We start from the raw sequence: 25,365 nt of genomic DNA, 5'->3' as shown, positions 1-25,365 counted from the left end.
AGAAATGAAACCAAAAGCAGAAGTTGAGACCACTACCTCAACATCAGGAGGTAGTGGAGGGCAACTTTTTTCTCATTAACCCTGAATCTATGTGGCTGGGGGGAAGGTGCTCCTTCAACTGAAGTGTTACCCATGTGTGCCAGCCCTGTTCTGCATCAGCATCTTAGGAAGGCATGACTGAGCCGCAGGGCAACTGACACCGCCAGGAAGCAGCGGGGCCCAGACTGGAGAAGGGGCCGCACAGCTACTTAGGGGCAGAGGCCCCGGGGCCCAGTCCTCACCCCTCCACCACACAGCTCCCTGCCCGGGCTCTGTCGCGGGGACCCTGGAAGAGGAGCACGTGCCCACACGTCACGCCAAACCGGAGACCAAACGCAATTACAAAAAAGAAAAGATCAGCGATCCCCCCATTCCTTTCCACCTCCACCTCCCTCTTCCAAACAGCAGTCACAAAATCCATACAAACAAGTTATTCCCTGCCCATCGAGGTCAAAAGTTGATCCAGTACAAAGTCGGAGAGCAAACCAAACACACTCTAAACTCCAGAAGCGCTGGGTCTGAAAAGCCCCATCCCGTCCCAAGTTCCGAGGACTCCTTCTCTGCAGGAAACAGGGCATCGTGAAGGGGCTCTGCGACTTCCCGCAGGACTCCGGGAATCATGGAGCGAAGGCCTGCCTATCCTGGGATCACTCCTCCAGGTCAGGAGCTCCCAGACTGCCCTTAACCTTCAGGAAAGGAGCTGATAATACATCCCCTGTCACCTCTCACCCCAAAGCCACGTTCTCACTGACTCTCAATGCTATCTTTTCGAAGATGCCAGCACTGCGCCGGGCATGCACAACAGACCAGAAACACTTGCTAACTAACCAGCGAGGTCGCGGGCTTTCCTCAAAGCAAGGGGGCAGAGGTTAACAGAGCAGGGATAGGCATGTTGCTATACGTGACATCCCCACGCTTTGCCCATAGGTAGGCACATCCCTCTCCCTCCCCAAAGCCACGGAAGTCTTCATCATTAAAAAGTCTCTTTTTAAAATTCTCCGTGAAAACAGAGAGTATCTGCACCTTTATGATAAAGACGAAAGAACAAACTGATTAAACTAATGATACTCTGTCCTTAAAACTTAAGGAGCTTTATTAAGAAACCCTCTTCAAAGGCAGAACAACTGAGGCTCTGAGGATGATGTCCTTCTCACCTCAGGTGCGACTCTCACCCCCACTAACCCAAAAGGCACATCACAGATCCCGCTGGGGTTTGATGTTGAAAATCTTAAGAAACCCTACGGAAGAGTTCTCTGAACCTCAAGCAAGGTTCCAATCAATGAAGGCCTCCGAGTGCCAGAAATCACGCCTTGCACACACATACACACTCACTGCCTTTGGTCAGTTCACTCATCCACAAAGCTGTGACATACGAGATGCCCAGGAGTCACCGCCATGCTTGTCTTCTGCCTGCTGACCACTCAGGGTGTTGGGTCTCTATTCAATAAACTCCCCCCTCCACCAACGGCAATGGCTTGAGGGTGAGGCCCAATGATCTGTAAGTTGCACCTGCCACTTTCATCAAGTTCAAGACCTCACTTCTATCCACAAACAGTCTATCAGCTTTAAGCTACCACATCGTGACCTCCTTGAAGACAGGGACCCCACCTTATTCATCTGCATTCTCAGAGCTCCACACAGGCACACGGCAGACACCCAGTCAACAAACAGCTGCCGACTAAATGAACGCAGCACGTTTAGGAAGGATCTGTCAATTTCGAGGCTTCTGCACACACAATGGCATTCAAAGGCAGCGTCGGGAAAGCCAGTGAGCAGATGTGTAAAAAATGCACTGGGCTTGAGTCAGACGATAGGGGTTCAAGCCCCAAGTTTACCAGAAATTCACTCTACTGTCCTGGGCAAATCACCCAACCTCTGGGGTCTTATTTTCCTCTTCTGTAAACATAGTAGATGACGTCTAGGTTTCCCTTTAGCCCTTAGACTTGTAAAACGTGAAGAAAAGATGTGCCCTTGAGCTATGGCCGTGATATTCACTTGATGATACGGGCAATGAAGATATAGCAGCCAGAAGCAGCGACTCTCACGCAGATGTGGGCTAACAGCAGGCAGTAACTTAAACAGGAGGTAAAGCCTCTGCCCACTCACCCACGGTCACATGTGATACACACATCTGGGTCACTCCCTGGAGTCTTTCAGGGAGTCACTGCAAATGGCAACGACGCTTCCAGGCAGAAAAGCCTCCAAGTGGAACAATGACCCGCAGACATTACTTCCAGGTAATAAACAGATTCCACTCAGACAGAGAAAAATAGAGCGGCCTGTGGCTACATTCCGTAGACGCCCCATTAGTGGAAGCATCGGGGCTGAGCTCTAAATGTGAGCCAGACGTGGCTGACTTCTTGTTTTGGCTCCAACTCTAACTCGGAGCGGATGGTCCTTGGCCAAGTCTCTCCTCTAGAAGCCAGGCTCTGGATGGCTATGACAACTCCCATAAACCATCCAGATTACAGGGTGAGGCTAGTAAAGCATTTCACAGATGGAAAATGCTGCCAACCCCTCGAGGCAGATGAGGGGAGCTGTCATGAGGCAACGTGGCTCGGGCAGAGAGCCACAGAGCAGCGGCTCACCTAACCCTGCGTGCCCCCAAATTCCCTCCAGGGGCCTCCCAGTCCCCCACTCACAATCGGGCTCCGTTCCTTCATGCAGGAAAGCTGTGTGAACCTACACTGTCCAGGAGACCTGCCTGCAAAGCTCTTCAAACCGCAAAGTCAACTCCCAATGTTAACCAGTGGTGACTAAGTTGGGCTGGGTTTCCTTCCACCGGGGACACTTGAGACATTGAGGTAAGTCAAGGCAAAGCAACAGGCTGTGTAGCAGACAAAGGTCTGCTCGTGAAATGAGAAGGGCTGTGTCAGGAGCCGTGGTAGTAGCTTTACTGTTTTCTTTTCCCTTTTTTTTGCCCCCTTTTCTTTAACCATTAGGTACCAATGGACACCAGATACACAGTGCTGGATGAAAAGGTTAAGAGATGGTATCAGTAAAGTTTCCCACCAAAGCTTGCTAATAGCACTCAGGCTGATTAGAAAGCACTTCTGTAGTTTGGGAACTCTAATCCGCTCTTATCAACCCTCCAGCTTAGGCATTTATCAGAGTGGGAACGGGAGATATATCAGCTCTGCCACAGACTGATTTCTGGGGCCCCTGCCCACGACGAAGCAGATCAGAAAGGAGCTCATGCCTGCCAGAGTGAAGTTTTCTCCATAGCAACACATGCGACTCTGCAAACAGGCAGGACTAAGGCACTCTGCTGTGACCGGGCCGGACAGTGCCCCCAGGAAGCAGCGGCTGAGGGTGCAGACAACAGAGGGAGCAAGAGGAAAGTGGCACCGACGGAGCTGGCGGGGCAGCTGACAGCGGCAGCTCTGAGACCCTCCAGCACCCCCGGCCCACCTTCCAATAAGATGGATGGCAGAGGGACAAGAGACGTTCTCTGTGGAGCAGGGGAAAGAGGCACCCAGGGCAGAGTGATCGCCCGCTTTGGAGCAGACGGCTGGCACTGGAGAACTTGCGGGAAAGGTCTCATGGAAAAAACAGGTCGTATCTAAACTGAAATTCAAGCCAGTCTGATGGCGGAAAGTGTTCTCACACACCCAGCAATGACACCAATAACAGTGGCCACCAGCGTGGTTGCTGAGACCATTAGGCGCCCGTCTGCCAGGCCCAGTGCGGGACATTTGTACCTTTATCCTGCTGTGAGGGTTAAAAACTCACTCACTGGGCTTCCCTGGGGGCGCAGTGGTTGGGAGTCTGCCTGCCAATGCAGGGGACGCGGGTTCAAGCCCTAGTCTGGGAGGATCCCACATGCCGCGGAGCAACTAAGCCCATGAGCCACAACTACTGAGCCTGCGCGTCTGGAGCCTGTGCTCCGCAACGGGAGAGGCCGCGACAGTGAGAGGCCCGCGCACCGCGATGAAGAGTGGCCCCCGCTCGTTGCGACTGGAGAAAGCCCTCACACAGAAACGAAGACCCAACACAGCCAAAAATAAATAAATTAATTTTTAAAAAAAACTCACTCACTGATAAACACCACCTTTCTGGATGTCACATTTTTGCCAAAGGAAGAAACAGGGATCACCGAGGTGCCCTTACATCCCACAGGACAGGGTTACTTACACTTGAGGCTGGACCAGGAGGAACACTAGCTCCAAATCTCTGCTCTTTTGTTCAGATCACTGAAATGCGGGTAAAAATCCAACCACAGAACAAGGGCACCTAAGAGACTAAGTGGCCCTTCTCGGCTTCCCCTGACTCATTTCTCTAGAACTCCACTGATGGGCCACGTCAGAGGCTGGAGAGGAAGACGCGTAAGTCAGGAACTATAACAGCTGGCAGAAGAACATCTTCAAAAGCGATTAGGAATTAAAGTAAAAGCGACCTCTGCCCTCAGATGTACATCTGTGCCATATACACGGCTCTTTGTCCTAACAGAATGCGAGCAGAACTGTCTTACAGCACTAATGCTAAGGGGCAGGACCAGCGGCCTCCCTTCAGGCTCCCTGACGTCTACAGGTATGCCTGGGAGGATGTGGACTGGTGCCACGGAACCTGTGTCCTGCCAGGTTGTGACACGACGGGCTCCCACTGTACACGCTGCAAACACATCACCCTGACAAGTCGACCGTGGTGTCAGCAACCGGGAAGAAGGTAGTTCCTGGAGAAAAGGTGGCTCCACCACATCTGCCTCCAAAACAATTAAAAAGCAAAAACCAGCCACTACCCCCAAAGTTCTCCGGGTCCTAAATTCTTAAAGTCATCACAGACCAAACAGGAACCCAACCTCCAAATGACGGGCCCAGAATTTCAGAACCATTTCCGTGCTGCAGAGCCAGCAGCGCCTGCAAATGAGCTTTGCAACAAACAGAAAAAGTCTGTCTCGAAATGACATTTTGTAGGTAATGTACAAGTGGCTTCCTCTCTGCTGGATGTGCTCCCTTGTTCTCATTCTCTGTTCTCGCTAATGAGCGCCTTTTCCTCTCTCTTCCCCCTGCCTGTTTCAGTTTGAAACGTGGCACCGTGGCACCAAAGGAACAGGACATTGGAAAGGGAAAGGAGAGGGGAGGCGGCTTTCAAATGTGACACACACCCCACTGGCTGCCCACACCCTGAAGGCCGCTCCGGCCGGGCTCCACCTCAGACAGGCCTGAAGGACCAAAGTGTGGAGTAGAAATCCCCCTTGCACCACCTCTCCCCAGCAGAGTCAAGAAAGAGAAAGCTGGAAGGGAAGGAGGGGGGAAAATAAAGCTCCACATTCCTGACATTTTTTAGCCAAGTGCTGTGGCTGCACAGAGCAGCTCTATTGCAAACAGCCCGCAGGATGGAAAGAAAACCTGGGCTCAGGGGGAAGAGCCTGCCCCTGGCCTCGGAAATGGCAGAAGGAACCTCAGGAGGGTTCAAAACTGAACCAAACGGAGATGGGAGGGCAACCCTTTCATGTGTGTTCCCCAAAGGAAGTGATCCCAAGGGAAGGAACTTGGGAGTCATCATCTCCCAGGGGACAGAACTAAAGTCCTGGGGTCCCTGCGGGGGAACGAAAGCCCCTCTGAACGCTGGTGAGCTGACCAGTGAGTTGGGGAAGGGGCGAGGCAGGGAAGAAGTGGAGACCAGTTAAGATGCAAGGGCCAGGCTGTGGCTGGCTGGGTCGGGGGAGAGGGCCCCAGCTCATTGGCAGAGGCTGGGCAGGGGACCCCGGAGGGAGAAGTAGCCAGGAGACTCGCTCTTTGTGGGAAGAATTATAATTGAGTTTTCCTGATTCAGCTTCTGAATGAAGGCATCCTAGCCCTGCCCAAGTTAGAAACCCAAAAACCTGCGGTCCTCTCTCCCTGCCTTCCCCTCCCCTTTCCATCTCCTTCCGTCCTCACTCCTAAGAAAAAGCGAGTTGTGTTAAGTGCTGGCCTGCCCACCACCATCTGCATCCCTACATACACACACACATACACACCACCCCTCCAGGGAAGAGCCCAGATGACCCTGAGTGATAGTAAGTCCCTTGCTGGTTTACCCCAACTGTGAGGATGCCCACACGTGTTTCTCTGAGGTCCTGCTCTCATTTGGTAGGGAGAGCAGAGTTCCAGAAATCTGAGCGCCCCCCCCCATACCTGTCTCTGTGGAGAGTCAGTTGGTAGGTACAGACAATGAAGACCTACTGTGTGCCTAGTGCAGCAGAACACACGTGATTCATAAAGGAGGTCTGGGCAGGGCCCTCCTCCTCCCAGACCAGCCTGCACCGACCCACAACGTACCTCCAGTGCGCCTTCCTGAGGAGACAACGTGTCCTGTACGTACAGATGCCGCGGGGCTAAGGTTCTACCAGAAGAGGGTGGTGGGACAGGGAGCCGTCAGGCAGGCATTTCAGCCCTGGCCCTTTCCACACTCCCCAGTCCAATCCCAAGAGGGGGAGGAGGGCAGGGCAGTTTTTTCGGGTTTTTTTTTTTCCACCCTGGGCCTTCCTCTTGTCATGTACTGGGATTAAGGGCTCCTAGCACTTTCCACCTCCCATGAGCGGCCGGGTTTAACCAATAGGACTTTCCACCAGACCAGAGGCAGCGAGGGAAGGAGGTACCGAGCTCAAATACTCGGCAGCTCTTTTTGAGCAAAGGTAAAAGCAGGTAGAGCCACCATCCTAAACGAATGCCAGAGACACAGCAGAGAGACCCACCAGGCTATGCAAGAGACGTCGCTGGCTGTGAGGGCTACAGCTGTCATGTGTGTCTTTCCAACCACACCCTCCAAGTCTGGTGACAAGGCACTGGGAGGCCTCTTAGAATGGAGGACAGCAAGGAGATACTGAGAGCCCTGGCTGGACCAAACAAATTTTCTCCTATCCCGCTAAGCTATTACGATCAACAATAACAGGGTTTCAGGAGCAAACGACCTGCTTTCACATTGGTAGAACCTGTTATGCTTTTGCTGCTCACATGATCTCAGTTAAACCTCACAATAACCCTGTGAGGAAGACAGGTTTTACTAATCTGTAATGATGGGGAAACTGAGGCTGCATCTGTTTTTTATTTCATCAGATTAGTGACAGAGCAGGGACCGTGACACGGGGACCACCCTGGCTTGACAAAGCCCTCGCCGCCAATACATCACGAGAGCTGTCGGGGTGGGTGGAAGGAGTAAAGGAGGCCTGCAGACCCTGAAGCCCAGCCAAGGACACATGCAGACATCCAACGCTGACTCGGCCACCACAAGAATGTCCCCAGCTTGAGGGCAGCTTCACTGACCAAGCAGGGCCCTTGTCATCCTTAGAGAGGAGATAGGGAACCCAGAGACAGAGGGACACGGAAGAGGAAATTAGCCACGCCAGGAATCTTCCATCTTCAAGGCAATTTATAGAGAGTTACAGCTTCCTAACCCATTCCTGAGAATGCAGATAAGCTGCCGACGAAGTGTCACTCACGTATCTGACCCTTGAGACAAGACAGACCACAGCAAGTCCTATACCCAGCGTTTGCCAGTTCTCCCCACTTGTGAATATCACATTTTTCTGGCTGTCGGGAGTAGGGAATCCTTCCCATCAGCCCCCTTGGATTCTGACCCCATGCGGGCTTACTAAAACTCCCTGCTCTATGAGGCCTGCCCCAGCTGTCCTGAGCAGGTCCCCGTCGTCTCCCCCTACCCAAATAGCTTTGAGAGAATCACCTTTCCCCTAAAAGCAGACGGTATCCCTGGCCCACGCCTTGCTCCTGTCACAGGAGAAGCTCTGGGTCCACCACAGATGGATCTGAAGGAACAGTTCACAGAGTGAAACAGGGTTTATGAAAACTGGCCTTTTGGGCAAGAGCAAAAAAAAAAAAAGGGGGGTGGGGAGGGTGGCGGGAGGACGGCAGAAGTGCACTGCTGGGATGGGGCCAGGGCCACACGTGAACACCCCGAGTCTGGCCCAGAGCGGAGGATGCAAAAGACCCCGAAAATCAAGTGGGAGCAGGAAAAGGGCCGGGGTCCCTCCCACTGGAAAAGCCCAGAGGAGCTAGCAGCCACGGCTTGGGAAGGGGAGTTGTGCAATGACTGCGGGTCTGGGAGTCTCCGGGCTTGGCTCCCGGACACCAGAAAGGAACCCGCGCTGGGCGGGCCGGGTGGCAGCTCTGCGGTTGGTTCGAGGCCAGGCTGAGGATTCGGGGCTGCAGGGAGAGCTGCAGGGTACGGTAGGTGCCCCAAAGGGCGGCAGGGCAGGCGGGCACGGCGCGGAGCTGGCGGCGGTGTCTGGGCTGACTAGGAGGCCGAGGGGCGCACAGTGCACAAAGCCGGGGGTGCGGGGGACCGACACGGCGGCCGGGCGACCGGGCGCAGACGCGGACCCCGGAGACGCGCAGGGGGACGCCGGGCGGCGCGTGAGAGGGGCGCTCCCCGCCCCGCTGTCGCTCACCTCGAACATAAGCCCGATGAGGACGCAGAGCACCAGGCAGAAGCCGATGTCCGCATGGTTGTGGATGACGAACTCCTGGCTGAAGAGCGGGTAACTTTTCGTCCTCCGGCGGAAAGCCATGGCAGCGGGCGCGCACGGCCGGCGGGGCCCGCACCCGGCGCTCACCAGCCGCCGCGCAAACTTCTCGAGCCCAGGCCCACTCCGCCCGCCGGCCCGCCGCCCTCTAGCCCTCCCGCCGCCGGCCCAGCGCCCAACAACTTCTGGGGCCCGCCCCCTTCCTCCGCCCGCCCCCGCCCCCGCCGTCCGGGACCGCCCCCGGCGCAGCCCCTTCGCCGCCCGCGGCCCGCACTCAGTGCGCCTGGCTCACTCGGGCCCCGCCCCCCGCGCGTTTAACCCTTTCGCCGCCGGGGACGCGAGGGGGCGGGGCTAGGGCCGGGGCGGGGCCGGGGGGCGGTGCGCCAGGCTGGGTTCCCTTTGCCCGGGGCTCGCGCCCCGCCGCGTTCTCCCGGCCGGGAGCCGGCAGAGGGGCGCAAGGACGCACGGCCCTGCCCGGACAGGAAGTGGGCCCGGGTTTCCCACTCCTCGGCGGGCGCTCCTTCCTCCGCGGGAAGGGAAGGGCCGCGGAGGCCGCGGGGTGGGCAGCTCAGCTCGCTGCTTCCGGAGGTGCGGGCTGTGGCCCTGGGGGGCTGAGAGCAGCGCAGGTTCGGTGCGGGCCGGCATCCTCGTTGGCCACAGCGGCCTGCACGGATGATAATGAATGGACGGTTAACCAAGTATTCACTGAGAGCTAGAGAGGGTTAGGCACGGTTCAGATTGCTAGGAATATGCAGCAAAGACCCTGCCCTTGGGGAGCTTGCTTTCCAATGGGCGGGAATGGATGGATCCGTGCAGTTGTGCTCTCTTAACTTTTGAGAACTTTGTGCTACTATAAATTAGTTTTACACTTTTTACCCAAAGTCTACCTTCGATATTAATTGATCTGAAAAAGTGGAAGAATAAACACTGAAGAAGAAAAGAACTTTCTCATCGAAAGTTTCTGTTTAATATTAAGTTTTTTAAGTACTCATGGAGGGCTTCCTTGGTGGTGCAGTGGTTGAGAATCCGCCTGCCCATTCAGGGGACGCAGGTTCGAGCCCTGGTCCCGGAAGATCCCGCGGAACAGCTGGGCCCTGGGCCCGTGTGCCACGGCTGCTGAGACTGCACTCTGGAGCTCCCGAGCCACAACTACTGAAGCCCGGGAGCCTGGAGCCTGTGCTCCGCAACAAGAGAAGGCACCGCAATGAGGGGCCCGAGTGCCGGAACGAAGAGTGGCCCCCGTTCTCCGCAACTGGAGAAAGCCCGTGCACAGCGACGAAGACCCGATGCAGCCTAAAATAAATAAATTTTAAAAAATATATAAAAGTACTCATGGAGGACAAAAGGTATTTTTCATAAATTAAATTGGCAAATACTGGATTTATTCCTACCAGTAATGAAGGAGTCAACTAATCACTTTACAGAGGTACAAAAATACAAAATGAGAAAAGAACTATTTAATTCCTAGTCCCTTTTTTATTAGGTCCACAGCTATTTCACTTCTAAGTAAATACAATTTCTTAGAAATGGCACAGTGTATGAAATGTGATTGAGTCTGGACTTATCTGGAGTTCCGAGATAAATGTTCCATCTTAAGTTTCTTGACTCCAGTATTTAGTCTTTGGTCTTTAATTCCTTTATCTGACATAAGGAAATGAGAAAGTAATGCCTATATCGGACTAAAGCTAATTTAACTTCAAGACTGACCTTTCTTAAAGTTGGACCTTAATCTCGTGAGGAATAGAAAGATCCAGAACTCTGGAACATCTTAATTTTCCATCTGTGAAAAGGTGTTCAAATCTTCAAACTGCAGCCATATCTATTAGGTTGAACCCTATGAAACTGATTTCTTTATAGGTCAAAACCAGAATACCAGCATTTCAGATGGTTCAACCTAATAGTTCCCTTGTGTTTCCACATGACCATTTGTAGAGGATGTGGTGGTGGGAATTTCTTGCAAAGGTGGGATGTTGCTATCCCCTTAACATTAAGAGTTTAGTTGGAAAGTCCTGGGACATAGTTAGGTACTAGAACCTCCACATTTATAAATGAGAAACATGAAATAAAGGGGATGACTTAGGGCTCATACTGATGACCGCCAGCTCCAGACCCTTCCAAATATAATTGAACAACTAGACATGGGGTTCTTAGCTGTATGATTTAATATTTCATTACCTTGAAACCCCAAGGAGGAAGTCCTAGATGCCTACTTCAGCCATCACAACCATCTCTTAAGTCCTAGCTTCAAGACCTTCAACCCCAAATGGATCGCTTCCCGACCCCTCTCATGCAATCGGTCATGGAGTCCCATGAATTCTTACCTCAGAGTCTCTCCCACCAACTCTCACCTCCACCACTCTTCACGGGGCCCACACAAATTACCCATGGTTACACTGCCTCCAGTATCTCCCCCCTTCAACACATCTTTCCATTAGAAACATCTACTGAGCACCTACTAAGTGCCAGATGCTGTGCTAGTTACTGAAGACAGAAAGATAGGACAACCCCTGTTGGTGGTTTTAAAATATGTCCTCAAGTTCTTTGATATTCCTCCCTTCAAGAGATAGCAATTAATCCCCCTCTTCCCCTTGAGCATGGGCTGGATTTAGTGGCTCACTTTTAACAAATAGAATAAGTGATGGTGTGTGACTTCCAAGACTAGGTCATAAAGGCATTTTGTTTTTCTCCTTTCTCTCGTCTTGATCACTTGCTCTGGGGAAAGTGGGCTGCCATGTTGTGAGGATACTCAAGCAGCTTTAGGGAGAGGTCCACATGGACAGGAACCAGGACCTCCAGCCAACAACCAGTGCTAACTTGCCGGGCTTCTGCATGAGCCATCTTGGAAGCAGATCCTCCAGCCCCGGTCAAGCTTTCAGATGACCACAGCCCTGGCTGACCTCTTGACTGCAACCTCATGAGAGACCCCCTAGCCAGAACCAGCCAGGTAGCCACTCCCAAATTCCTGACACACAGCAGCTGTGAGATAATAAATATCTGCTGTTTTAAGTCACTGAATCTTGTTGTCACTGGTTATGCAGCAAGAGGTATGCTGGAGCTTACAATCTATTAGAAGAGACAGAGACATCATTACAATTCAGTGTGATGATGGTGACTCTAAGAACAACTTGAAATACATACCCTATGAGTGCAAAGAAGAGGTAACTTAATTCTGTCTGGGGTATTGGGAAGAAGATATTTGGGCTGGACCTTTATCTGGTAGGATCTTACTGATAGAGAATGCAGGAGCGGGGTGGGAGATGAATTTTGGAGGCTTAAGATGTTGCTAGGTTGTAACAGGTTTCAAATGCCATGATAAAGAATTGTGACTTTCAGTGTATCATAAATACCTTACAATTTTATTTGTCAATTATACCTCAATAAAGCTGAAAAAAATTTTTTTAAAGAATTGTGACCTTATTCTGCAAACAATGGGAATTTTTAAGCATGACCAAATCTGTCTTTAAAGAGAGAACCATCAGGAATATGAAAGATTGTTTTGATTTAAAAAGAGTGGTATCAGGAAGACCACTTGAGAAACTATTAGAACAGCCCAGTTAAAAACAAAACAAAACAAAACAAAACGCTTCTCAAAGAATAGTGGCGATAAGAATAAAAGAGAGGTGAATTATTTCAGGGACATTGCACGGGTTAATTAATTGGATTTGGTGATTGCTTTAATATATGATGTATAGGAGTTGGAGGAGTCAAAACTTTAGGCTACGATGACATAAATGATGATGGGACCATTAAAAAACATATATGGGGACTTCCCTGGTGGCACAGAGGTTAAGAATCTGCCTGCCAATGCAGGGGACACGGGTTCCAGCCCTGGTCTGGGAAGATCCCACATGCCACGGAGCAACTAAGCCCATGTGCCACAACTACTGAGCCTGCGCTCTACGGCCCGCAAGCCACAACTACTGAAGCCCGCGTGCCTAGAGTCCATGCTCCACAACAAGAGAAGCCACCGCAATGAGAAGCCCGCGCACCACACGAAGGGTAGCCCCTGCTCTCCACAACTAGAAAAAGCTCACGTGCAGCAATGAAGACCCAACACAGCCAAAAATAAATAAATTAATTAATTAATTAATTAAAAAAAAAAAACACGTATATGGAACAACAGAGAAAGAACAGTCATAAGCGAGGAGAAGCTGGCCTCAGCTTTGCACAAGCTGAGCCTGAGGAGTCTCAGGATGTTCACATCGATGCTTTGACAGGTCAGTTGGAAACCATTGGATTGGATTAAGGGAGAGAAAGTCAGAATTAAAGGTATTTGTGCTTCATCTGCAAGGGGACTGTGGAAGCCATGAGGTTAACTAAGTGTTCCCAGGAGAGTGTGCTGAGTGAGGAAAAGCCCGAGGTCAGCAGAATCAGAGGGATCCCCAACCCCGAGAAGGGGGGAGAAGGAAAAGGAAAGGGGGGCGGGTTGAGGAAGCCATAACGCAAGCATTTCACCAGGGCAGGTGAATAAACCAGGCAGGATAAGAGGATGAAGCCCCTAGGTGCTGGCATTATGGCCTTTGAGGCCCACTCTTTTTAAAAAAAATTTTTTTAATTGAAGTATAGTTGATTTACAATGTTTCAGGTATACAGCAAAGTGATTCAGTTATATATATATACATATATACTTTTTCAGATTCTTTTCCATCATAGGTTATTACAAGACATTGACTATAGTTCCCTGTCCCATACAGTAGGGCCTTGTTTTTTATCTATTTTATATATAGTAGCATGTATCTGTTAATCCCACATCCCTAATATATGCCTGCTCTCCCTTTCCCCTTCAGTAACCATAAGTTTGTTTTCTATGTCTGTGAGTCTATTTCTGTTTTGTAAAGAAGTTCCTTTGTATCATTTTTTTAGATTCCACATATAAGTGATATTATATGATATTTGTCTTTCTCTGTCTGACTTACTTCACTCAGTATGATAATCTCTGGGTCCATTCATGTTGCCGCAAGTGGCATTATTTCATTCTTTTTTTATGACTGAGTAATATTCCATTGTGTGTATATACAACGTCTTCTTTATCCATTCATCTGTCGATGGACATTTAGGCTGCTTCCATGTCTTGGCTATTGTAGACAGCGCTGCAATGAACATTGGGGTGCATGTATCCTTTCGAGCTATGTTTTTCTCCAGATATATGCCCAGGAGTGGGATTGCTGGATCATATGGTAGCTCTATTTCTAGTTTTTTAAGGAACCTCCATACTGTTCTCCACAGTGGCTGTACCAATTTACATTCCCACCAACAGTGTAGGAGAGTTCTGAGGGCCCACTCTTAATTGGACATTGGAGGAGGCATAGTTAACAGTGGGTAGAAGACGAGAAAAGGTGAGAAAATAGTCTATTATTTTAAGAAGTTTGGTGAGAAAAAGGGAAATGGATGGTGTCTTAGGAGATACAGAAGATCCAAGGAAGGATCTTTATTTTTTAAGATCAGAGCATATTTGGAGACAGAGAAAAAACACTCAGGAGAGAGAGACGGAAGTACTTAAAATACTAGAAATATGGGAGATCGTGGATGAAACCAAGGAGGAGGCATGAGGGTCACTCCAGCAACAGGAGGAAGAAGGGAAACTCCTCTGAGGCTGGGGCAACAACCTAAGATGGGTGAATATATAGTTAGGTCTGGACGTGGAGGAGATAATAACCTTTCATGTTTATATTGTACTTTACAGTTGCCCTGTGAGGGAGGAAAGACAGTGATTACCAACCCCTTCTTATAGCTGTTCTGAGACACATGAAAGACCAAGGGCCACATAATTAGCAGGTAGCTGAAACAGGACTCAGACTAGAGATCAGCACAGGGTCCCCTCTGCCCACCCAAACTGGAGCCTTTCAGGCTTCCTAGAGCATGGCACTGATCAGGTAAGCACCATCTGTCTCTCCCCGCCTGTCCCATTGTGGCAGCTGATAATTCTGAAACACCAATGCTTAACTAAATTGGAGTAGCCCCTCTTTCCAGAACAGACCCTGTGGTTTCCAATCTCTGTGTCTTTGTTCCCCTCACAAGGCCCTTGTGCTATGTCCCTTTGCCTATAAGGTAACTATCCTTGAAGATAAAGGGTGTGTACCTCTTCCTTCACAAAGCTGTCTTCAGGGCACTTAGGCTGGAGGTGTCACATAGCACCTGTGCACACCTCTCAGGTAGCAGCAAGTTCTCCTGCAGTCAGTGGATTTGTCTATGAGTTTTACACCCCCTTTGGATGGTGTCACCTTTTAGGGCAGGAATCTAGCCATTTGCTCTCATATTCCATCAGCACCAAACACAATAATCGCATGTGGTGTGCTCTCACCAAGTGTTGTTTTAGTGAATAAATGATTGAAAGAGAGATGCTGTTGCCATGGCCGGTATAAGTGTGACCACTAACCCCAGGAAATGGAAAATGTCTTTTCTCATATAACAAGAAGTCCTGAGTTAGTTCATTCCCAGGGGTAAGTGATTCATCCAAACCTGGAGTCTCACTGTCCTGCCACTTTGCCACTCTGTGTTTGCTTTTGTCTCAGACTTGTCCCTCATGGTTACAAAGGGGCTGCAACAGCTCCAAGCATTCTATCTTTCATACGACAAGACCCAAAATTCAGAAAAGAAAGGGGGGCATTTTGAAGAGTGAAGAAAACTTTCCCAGAAATCCCAGACTTTCCCCTCATGCCTCATTGGCCAGAAATGCATCACATGCCCATTCCTAAACCAGTCATTGGCAAGGTGAGTGGAACTGACATGATTAGATTAACCTCACCAGGAAGGCATCCTCAGAGGAGATGAGGAGACTTTCAGCCTCCTTTGAAGATCCTGACTAGATCCTGGCAAGAAGAAAGGTGGGGAACTAGTATGGAGCAGGCACCCAGAAGCATCTGCACCATAATTTTTGTCAGGGCTTCTTACTCTATATATTTTCACCTCTTTTCTTCACGGGACTCATGGCACTCTTACCCAAAATGAGTCTTGCCTTCTGGTTTCCGTACAGTAGACACATGAACTTTGCAAATGTCACACACCTACCAGTCACTGTTGAAGTGTCTCGCTGATGGAGCTCCAGCTTGACAAAGTGTAGTGTTGGTGCTCCGACGGTCCAGCATATTATATCAGGCACAACATTCTTGCCTCTGATACCACAGTGGTTTATTGGAATCAGTGGTATACTAAGGTCAGGGCAGTGGAAGCAGTCAGCCCTGGGGGCACGCATGAAGGCATTGCATGATCTATAAAGAATTTTAAAACAATGATAAACCTCTAAAGGCAATGTGGTATCCTGGATTTAACCCTGGAACAGAAAAAGGACATTAGTGAAAACACTGCTGAAATCCAAACAAAGTCTGTAGTTTGGTTAATAGTATTGTACCAATGTTAATTTCTGTGTTTTGAAAAATGTACCATGGTTACATAAGCTGAGTGAAAGGTTTATGAGCACTCTCCATAATATTTTTGCAACTCTCACGTAAATCTAAAATTATTTCAAAGTGAGAAACAAATTTTAAATGACAAAAGTGACTAAAAATTCTTTGTTTTTTAATTACCACCATGGCAATTCTAAACAATGTTAGAGGTAAAAATACTTCCCCAAATCTTTTGGTCTAAATTCTAAACAATTGTTGTTGCTGTTGAGTTTTAATAATATGTATGTAAATTTCGACCTTGCCCATTTTTACTATTTATCTTTTAATAAACATTGCATCCTACATGAAAGTTAATTCTAGTAACTCTCATATATACAGCCGACTCCTAATATACAGGGTCTCAGATGCACATATTTGTTTCCAGTAAGTTCATACCCATCTGGAATCAGCCTAGCTCGTTTCCAGCACAGCCAGGTCTCCAGTGTGACAGAAGCTTGGGTTTGAACCACAAATTGGAAACAAACAATGATAACAGTGATTTTATAGATGAAGAAACAGAACTTGTTACTTTAATTCTGTCATTCTTTGTGACCACTGGCAGCTCTTATTTGTGTCTAAAATTTAAAACAGTAAGACAGAGTACAAAATGCCTGCATCCCACACTCACTCACCTTCAGCAGTTAGGCAATAACTCAGAAAAACCAAGTCGCTTGTCCAGTGGCAGCTAGTGACTCAGTGGCAGAGTAAGGCATGGGAACCAGGACTCCTGACCACTCAGGGCTCTAACCACTGCCCCCTATTTCCTCTTTCCAAGTCTCATTCAGCTGGAGACCGACTTATTCCAGACGACTAATGAGTGTGCCACCTGACATTCAGAAGGGAAGTGGGGGCATTTTTAAAAAGAGACACAACTCAAATTAACATTAGAAATGAGTACATTTCAGGGGACTTCCCTGGTGATGCAGTGGTTAAGACTCCGTGCTTCCAATGCAGGGGGCGTGGGTTTGATCCCTGGTTGGGGAACTAAGGTCCCACATGCTGCACGGCTGGGCCAAAAAAAAAAAAAAAAAAAAAAAAAAGAAATGAGTACATTTCAGTCAGAATTCCTGCAACCAGGAAAATACTGGAATACAACATTTGGGGAGCAAAGGAATGATTTCAGATCTTGATTTCCACCGAGTTCTCCAATTTGGGGGGCATCTTTCAATGGAAACTCTCTGGGGAACTTATCCTTAGTTTGTTTAAGAAGAAAGCAAGAACTATCAGAATGGCACCTCTGTGATGCAGTGGGCATCACAGTGAGGAAAAGCTCAATAGCAAGAACTCTGTGGAAGGACAGTTTACATGAGCCTCTGCCTTCCCCGAGCAGCTCTCACCCAGTCTGGGGAGAAAGGTAGACACTGTTTTGATTAAATTTAAGCAGCTCCCTGTGAACCTTTGTAATCAGTCCTTGAAATTCATCCCATCTCTCTTTCTCATATCACAGCCCAGGATTCAGAAACCATTCACTTGCGAGTTGTCAATCATGAACACTACATGCAACTACTGGGCGTGTCTTTGCCCAGCTCCCAACCACAATAACGGTTTAGGGGTGCCCGCTCCTCACTGAGCTGTTAATTGACCTCCTATTGCGTGCTTGGAAGGATGATGGATGAGTGGAAGGGTGGGTAGATGGATGGATGGATGGGTGGAAGGGTGTATGGTTGGATGGGTAGGTAGATGAGTAGATGGACGGATGGATTAATGGATCAACGTGAGGGAATTCATACCACTCCATCTTTATATTGGTGCCCAAGGTAATTCCATAGTGAAGGGGCCCCAAGGGGATTCTGCTTCCACACAGGAGGCATGTTCAAGAACAAAGATATATTTAGGTTGGGTAGAACTTAGCCGTGGGGTAGATTTAAGGCCCTGAGAGACGGGGACCATAGCTTTCCATCTGTGTGCCTTAGCAACCAGCTCATTCTCTACTGCCTAATAGGTGCTGAGAGACTGTTGACAAAAATGAATGAATGAATGAATGATTTGAGAAACACTAGGAAGTCTCCCCCTGACCCTGATACTCACCCCCACATTCTGATTTTTTGTTATTATATTCCAACGTGAAAATTTCATCCCTTTGTAAATCAGTTATGTATCCAGAAAGTGTCCAGTTATGATGCAAAATATTCCTGGATGCTAAACACATTAAGCCCTTTCCATCTGTTGTCTCTTTGGCAGGAGTGAGCTGGTCACATTGCCGTCTCGCTTGATTCTTTGCTGATGAGGTTGGGCACAGGGCAAGCCCAGAGGTTTCTCTGACCGGGCAGAAGGGCTCTTGCTGAGGAGTGGGAGAGGGCCCTCCAGTGCAGGAGGCACCAGGACCCCTCTCCCCTGATCTCGGCAGCCAGCCCCTGGCCCCAGCGCCTTCTCAGCAGCCCCTCCTCCACAGGAGAAGAATTCCTCACTTTGTCCCCTGGGTTTCCACGAGCTGGGTGGGGCGCTGAGGTGAGGAAAGAAAGAAAGAAGAGGAAGAGTGAGAACAAGAAAATAAACACGAGAAGAGGAGAGACACAGGACAGAAAAGAGAGAAGAGTGGAAAGAAAGTGAGGCTAGACATAGGCAGGGGGTAGGAGAGAGGGAAAAACTAGATTCTCTTTGCAGCACAATGCTTCTAGTAATAATATCATCATTATCTCGCCTGAACAGATGTGCGAGGACTCTGTCTACTCATTATACAGCATGAAAATGGAACGAGTTTCCATCAGCCTCATCGGAAATCTTGGCAGATGCTGTCAGAAAGTGGTGCTGCTTCTGAGATGTGATATTTCAATAGCAGATACAGTACTTTTTGACTGGGGTTGGGAAAAAGAGAAAAAGGGAGTTGATTGTGCTTTCTTTTTTTTTTTTTTTTTTTAATTTTGAAATTCTTTTCTCCAAGGAGGTTTCGCCTTAGACCACATCGAGCTCCTTGGACCAGCCACGTCAGCGTGACCAGTGGTCTGGGGCTGGCCTGCAGTCTTAGGGCCACGCTAGACCCCGTGCCAAGGCCTGTTCCTTGGAAACAGCCCCTCTGCTCAGCCTCCAAGGCACGCCCTGCAAGGCCCTGACCTCCCCTACTCCCCACGATTCATCGTCTCCAGTCCCCTCTTCCACTTCCGCCTGGACCTCGGTGTCCCTGTCTTGCACGGAGACGTCTGAAGTGTGCGGTTCAAGCAAAGAGCCTTTTGTTCCCAGCTGAACAAGGCGTAGGGAGCCCGGCAGCGCCAGAGACAGGAGTGGACACCCTCCGTCCCTGGACGGAAGCCTCGCAGTGTGCAAGCTCCTCACGACCAGCGCCACCTTCCCCGGGAAGGCGGCCAAGGCCTGCGGCCCCGGGTAGGAAATCCCCAGTGAGAGGCCCTTCCTGAGCGCCACAGAAAATGCTTCTTTTCATCGACTCCAGTCCCCTTCCTTTCTAGCGTGAAGGCCCAATCACACCCCCCTTCCTGGCCTTCCACACTCCATTCACATGCCAAGTGCCCCACCCAGCGCCTGTTGGTTCCTGCACCCTCAGCTGGGCTCCCCCAGCCCCTGGAAAGCCTCCTCTTTCCCCCAGTGGGGCTGCCCACTCTCCCTCCACCCAGCTCCCTAGGCCCTCACACCAAACTCTTCCATGCCGTGACCTAACATCTCCAAGAGGCTCCCGTCAGGTTGGACGGAAAGGGTTTGTTGACTTTGCCAGATTAGCAAGGGGAGCAAATTCCATGGATGCCTCAGTTCCAAAGTCTCAAAGTTCAGACCTCCAGTTTGATAGCAGGAGTGAAGTGATGGAGGCGGCCTGAGATAGCACAGAAGAATAACAGCAACAGCAATCGCTCTGGGTGGAGCAATTACTAGCTGGCAGGCAATTGTCTCTGCCCTCTCACGAACTTCTAAACTTAATCCTCACAACAACCTCGGCTACAGGTACTGCTGGTAGCCCCAACTTGCATATGAGGAAATAGAAGCCCAGAGGTATTAAGTAACAGGCCCAAGGCCCCAGGCCAGTAGGAGGCAGAGCAGGGTGTGCCTGGGGATGGCACTCCTGTCCCCATCCCCGCCTCTCCAGACGTGCCCTGGGGGTGGCAGGAGATTTGGATTCCAGCCTGGTTCTGCCACTCTGCAGGTGGGTGACCTCAGGCCAGCTGCACTCTTTCCCAATCAGAAAAATTAAGAGAATGAGGTGATTTCTTGGGGCACTTTCAGGTGGTAATGCTGTGATTTTTTTTTTCTTTTTCCTAATTATAAAGGTAGTCAGGTATAGCACAGGGAACTCTGCTCAATATTTTTTTAAAAAATTAATTATTTATTTATTTATTTTTGGCTGTGTTGGGTCTTCGTTTCTGTGCTAGGGCTTTCTCTAGTTGCGGCAAGTGGGGGCCACTCTTCTTCGCGGTATGCGGGCCTCTCACTATCGCGGCCTCTCTTGTTGCGGAGCACAGGCTCCAGACGCGCAGGCTCAGTAGTTGTGGCTCACGGGCCCAGCCGCTCCGCGGCATGTGGGATCTTCCCAGACCAGGGCTCGAACCCGTGTGCCCTGCATTGGCAGGCGGATTCTCAACCACTGCGCCACGAGGGAAGACCCTGCTCAATATTATTTAACAACCTAAATGGGAAAAGAATTTGAAAAAGAATATATACATGTATATGTATGACTGAATCGCTTTGCTGTACACCTGAGACTATCACAACATTGTTAATCAACTATACTCCAATATAAAATAAAAAGTTAAAATAAAATAATGGTACTCAGAAAGATCTCCAAACTTCCTGGATTCGGGGCCAACCCCAGATAAAGGGATGGAGTATGTGGCAAAAGTGATGCTCAGTGACCCCTCAGGGCTCCATCTGCAATGTTTCCCTCTGTCCAGACCAGGCCTCTGGTGCAATCCCTCCTACCCCTCCAGGCCCCAGCGTCCTGGGGTGGGTGAAAAGAGGGTTTGTCCGTCACCTAATAACTCAGAGGACACACAGACCATGCACATCAGGATGGGTAAACCCAAGCTCCTTATTAAAAAAGAGCTATCCTTCGAATGCATCCTCACTTGTACCAGGGGTGACCAGTGCTAGTCAAAGGTGAGCTTAGAGGTTGCTCTAGGCCAAGTCTCTTGGGCAAAAGGGGAATGGTCTCTCACGCTCTGCTATGAGATGGAGTTGTAAATACCGTTTCGGAAACTAGGGGCCGTGTGACCAGAGATGTCCTACTCCCCTCCTTCCTGCCAGGAGCCCCTCAGTGACTGCCCATTGCCTACAGGGGGAAGCCCGCATCCTTTGTCTTGGCTTCAAGGAACACCATAAGCACACTCTCACCCTCCCACCTTGGCCTCCATCTTCCCTAGAAACTCATAAGTACCACCCCTGCCAATTTTGACTGAGCTGGCAGCATCATAAGAGTTAAGTCTTGGGACTACCCTGGTGGTCCAGCGGATAAGACTCCATGCTCCCAATGCAGGGGGCCTGGGTTTGATCCCTGGTCAAGGAACTAAGATCTCACATAGCGTAACTAAGCCCATGCGCCCCAACTATTGAGCCCGCGAGCTCTAGAGCCTGTGCCCCACAACTAGAGAAAGCCTGCACGCCTCAACGAAGACCCAGTGCAGCCAAAGTAAACAAATAAATAAATTTTTAAAAATAAATAAATAAAAATAGGGAGGTCTCATTTAAAAAAAAAAAGATTTAACTCTTACTGTTGGTGGCAGATTTGTAGCATCCTATTTGGTTGATTCTAAGATGCACCCTTTTTCTCATTTTAACATCTTACTCATTTAACACTGATCATGCAATCGATGGCATGTTGTTGTTTATCTGGCAGCACTGTTTTCTTTTGTTGGTTCATGGAATAACGATGTAGCTTACAAATGAAGGCATCTCGGGTTTGATGAAGTATGGTAAGTAGCACTTTCCAGAGTTGAGCTCTGGAAGCTTGGCCAGAGACTGGGAAGCTGCTTGCCCATTCTCTGCATCTTTTTCCCCCAATCAGGCCTGGGTCCTGGTGTAATGGGGGTGACTTCTGGGGGCCTTTATGGACCTCTGGTTGCAACCACGGGTGATACTTAAAATGTTTAATGACTAGACCAATCAAAACAGAGGCTGAAAACCACTGGCATGTCTGTCCTGGAGCTTACTTGATCCCCACCCTGGCTGTGGTACTCCTTCCTGATTTTATGGACCATTGCCTGCACCCTCAGGGAACGTGGCCTGTCACCCAGTCCCAGGGGAAAATCCCCAACTGGATTAAGCCAGGCATAGTTATCTCAGTCTCCTTTGCCTTTACTGGCTTAAGGGATGGGCATGTATATTAGTTTAGTATTGCTGCTGTAACAAATGAGCATAAAACAACACAAATTTATTATCTTATGGTTGTGTGAGACAGAAGTCGGGTACATATCTCACTGAGCTAAAATCAAGGTGTCTGCAGGGCTGAGTTCCCTTCTGGAGCCTCCAGGGAAGACTTGGTTTCCTTGCTCTTTAGGTATTGGTAGAATTTAGTTTCTTGCAGCTGTAAGAGTGAGGTTGCTGGCTGTCAGCAGGGGGCCTCTATTAGTGTCTAGTGGCCTCTCTCCAGGTCTTACACATAGCCCCCTCACTCTCAGAACCAGCGACAAATCCCCCTCATGCTGCCATCTCCGTCACTCAGCTGGGTTTATGTGATTATGGTTTGTGTTTTTGTTTTGTTGGGGTTTTTTTTTTGGCCACTACACGTAGCTTGCGGGATCTTAGTTTCCCGACCAGGGATTGAACCTGTGCCCCCTGCAGTGGAAGCTCTGAGTCCTAACCACTGGACCACCGGGGAAGTCCCATATGTGATTATGTTGAACTCCCCATCTCAAGAGTCTACCTTTGGGACTTCCCCGGTGGTCCAGTGGTTAAGACTCAGCACTCCCAATGCAGGGGGCCCGGGTTCAATCCCTGGTCAGGGAACTAGATCCCGTATGCTGCAACTAAGAGCCCGCATGCCACAACTAAAGATCCCGCCTGCTGCAACGAAGATCCCATGTGCCGCAACTAAGACCCTGTACAGCCAAATAAATACATAAATATTTTTTAAAAAGGGGGGACTTCCCTAGTGGCACAGTGGTTAAGAATCTGCCTGCCAATGCAGGGGACACGGGTTTGATCCCTGGTCCGGGAAGATCCCACATGCTGCAGAGCAACTAAGCCCATGCGCCACAACTACTGAGCCTGCGCTCTAGAGCCCGCAAACCACAACTACTGAGTCTGTGTGCTGCAACTACCAAAGCCCGCGCCTAGAGCCCGTGCTCCACAACAAGGGAAGCCACCGCAATGAGAAGCCCACGCACTGCAACTAGAGAAAGCCCGCATGCAGCCAAAAAATAAATAAATAACTAAATAAAACGAAAAAGAGAAGAAGAGAGAGTCTACCTTTAATCTACAAAGTCCCTGTGGTCATGTAAGGTAAGAAATTCACAGGCTCCAGGGGACAAGAGTGTGAGGGTCTTTATAGGCCATTGTCTGCCTGCTACTGCATGTGACCCACTCTGGCCGATGAGATACAAGGGGAAATCTGCTGGGGCTTGGGAAAAGATTTCGCTCCCTAATATAACGATTCTGAGGCTTGCTGCACTCTTACCTGCTTTGATTGAGGGGCTATGAGCTATGGCAACCATCGTGCCACACTAGGCATCAACACCAAGAATAAAAGCTGACACACAGAGAAGAGTAGTGGGAATATCAGAGTGAGAAGAGAGTGCTTGGCCTTTTGATGACAGTGTTGAGCCACTGAACCAACCTAGCATATTTAACCTAGCTCCTACTGGCCCCCGCTTTAGGGCTGGAGGAGGACCCTGTATTTCCAGTTACGGCCGGGGATTAGTCTTACAGGAACAGATTGCCCATAGTCCCTGATGCTGCCTGCTAGACTGCACCTCCTGGTCGAGAGGATTGTCTGAATTATGCCTGAACGTGCTGTATCCTTCAAACTTGGTGGCTGGACTGCTGGCCGCCCTCCCAGTGGCTCAGTCTCCCCAGCCCTGCCCCAAGGAGTCTCAGCTCTTTCCTCCCTGTTAATCCTGCATTTCCAGGGTCACATCCTACCTGTGCTCTTCCCACCTTGATGCTTCTGGTGTATCGTACTATCCAAACATCCTAGACTGCTGGCCATTCTCTGAATAGTCCTTCCACTTTCCTGCTTCTACGCTGTTCCTTCATGCTGGTCCCTCAATTGGAAATGCTCTTTCAACACTCTCGTATCTTCACCATTAAATCCTCGCGACCATCTTGTGATGCTATTATTCCCATCTGGCAAATGATTCAAAAACATTAGGTAACTTATTTAAGGGGATGTGGCCAGCAAGTGGCAGAACTGGGACGCTGATGTAGGTCTCCCTGACTTCAGTGTCCATGTCCTCTGACTCCCCCGTTTGACATTTTAGAGAAGACACTGCCCAACTCAAGTCATGAGGGACTTGTCCCCTCCCATGTATTATAAGCACCCTGAGAGCAAGGAGTGAGTCATTCCTTATTGACCCCCAGAGTCAGTGGTGTGCAGGTCAAGGTCAAAAACTGGCTTGCGGGTCGGAGGTGGGAGCCCTGATTTGTAGTGTTTTCCATGGGGTAAATACCCCATAGTGGCTGATTTCAATGTCCCAATATGACCTTACTGAACCAGGAGCTGGGAAGAGTGAACAGTGCACAGCGTTATACGATGTTTCCACCGTACAGATATACAACAGATGTGAGTAACCTCAAGAGCACAGATAGGGACTTCCCTGGAGGCACAGTGGTTAAGAATCTGCCTGCCAATGCAGGGGACACGGTTCGAACCCTGGTCCGGGAAGATCCCACATGCCGTGGAGCAACTAAGCCCGTGCACCACAACTACTGAGCCTGTGTGCCACAACTACTGAACCCCGCACACCTAGAGCCCGTGCTCTGCAACAAGAGAAGCCACTGCAATGAGAAGCCCGTGCACCGCAACGAAGAGTAGCCCCCGCTCGCTGCAACTAGAGAAAGCCCGCGCGCAGCAACAAAGACCCAACGCGGCCAAAAATAAATAAATAAATAAATAAATAAATAAATAAATAAATATTTAAAAATTAATAGCTTTAAAAAAGAGAGCACAGATAACAGCAAAATGTAGTAAAAATCATTAGGAAGTGAATGAGTTTTGATCATTTATTACCTTTGTTTTAAATCCAGTTGCTTCTATTTTAATTTTATGTAACTTAATCTTTAAAATTGTTGCGTTTAACAATTGGCTTGCAAATTTTCTGGAAACTTAACAATTAGGTTCCTAAGTGGTTAGAGCTGGCTGCAGCGTGCCACTGCTGGAGTCTAGTCCGAGGCTTTGCTTTCAGTTGGTTCTAGAATGGTGGTGGGTATGCTGATAAAAAGAATATGCTCATCCACTAATGAGCTCCGAATAGAGCTGGTAGCCAGACTTCAACATCCTTTCCCGTGTCTGAGAATGCCTTAGTTCCACCGCTCACACAGAAGGCCACACAAATAAAAATTAACTGAGGGTGGAGACCAAAGAACAGCCAAGGCTCCAACTAAGGTCTG

The 25,365-nt window shown here is 49.4% G+C and overlaps 2 protein-coding genes across 3 annotated transcripts in view; both read right to left on the bottom strand.

The window, feature by feature from the left end:
- The window catches only part of TRAM2 (translocation associated membrane protein 2), a 71,216-nt gene extending 62,526 nt beyond the window's left edge, over nt 1-8,690 (bottom strand). For both annotated transcript variants that reach the window (XM_082411695.1, XM_082411696.1), the window contains exon 1: nt 8,426-8,690. In XM_082411695.1, the coding sequence (XP_082267821.1) occupies nt 8,426-8,545 (120 nt within the window). In that variant the 5' untranslated portion in view covers nt 8,546-8,690. The remainder of the gene's footprint in view (nt 1-8,425) is intronic.
- Nucleotides 8,691-8,724: 34 nt separating this feature from the next.
- LOC309637317 (uncharacterized protein) overlaps nt 8,725-25,365 on the bottom strand; it is a 77,078-nt gene continuing 60,437 nt past the window's right edge. The window contains exons 2-3 of the mRNA XM_082411735.1: nt 15,509-15,708; nt 8,725-9,164 (exon numbers count right to left, since the gene is read on the bottom strand). Of these exons, the coding sequence (XP_082267861.1) occupies nt 8,815-9,164; nt 15,509-15,692 (534 nt within the window). The 5' untranslated portion in view covers nt 15,693-15,708 and the 3' untranslated portion in view covers nt 8,725-8,814. The remainder of the gene's footprint in view (nt 9,165-15,508; nt 15,709-25,365) is intronic.

This window comes from Balaenoptera physalus (assembly GCF_965194825.1).
Source record: "Balaenoptera physalus genome assembly, chromosome: 11".
Classification (NCBI taxonomy): domain Eukaryota; kingdom Metazoa; phylum Chordata; class Mammalia; order Artiodactyla; family Balaenopteridae; genus Balaenoptera; species Balaenoptera physalus.
This window is presented reverse-complemented; position numbering and strand designations above follow the sequence as displayed.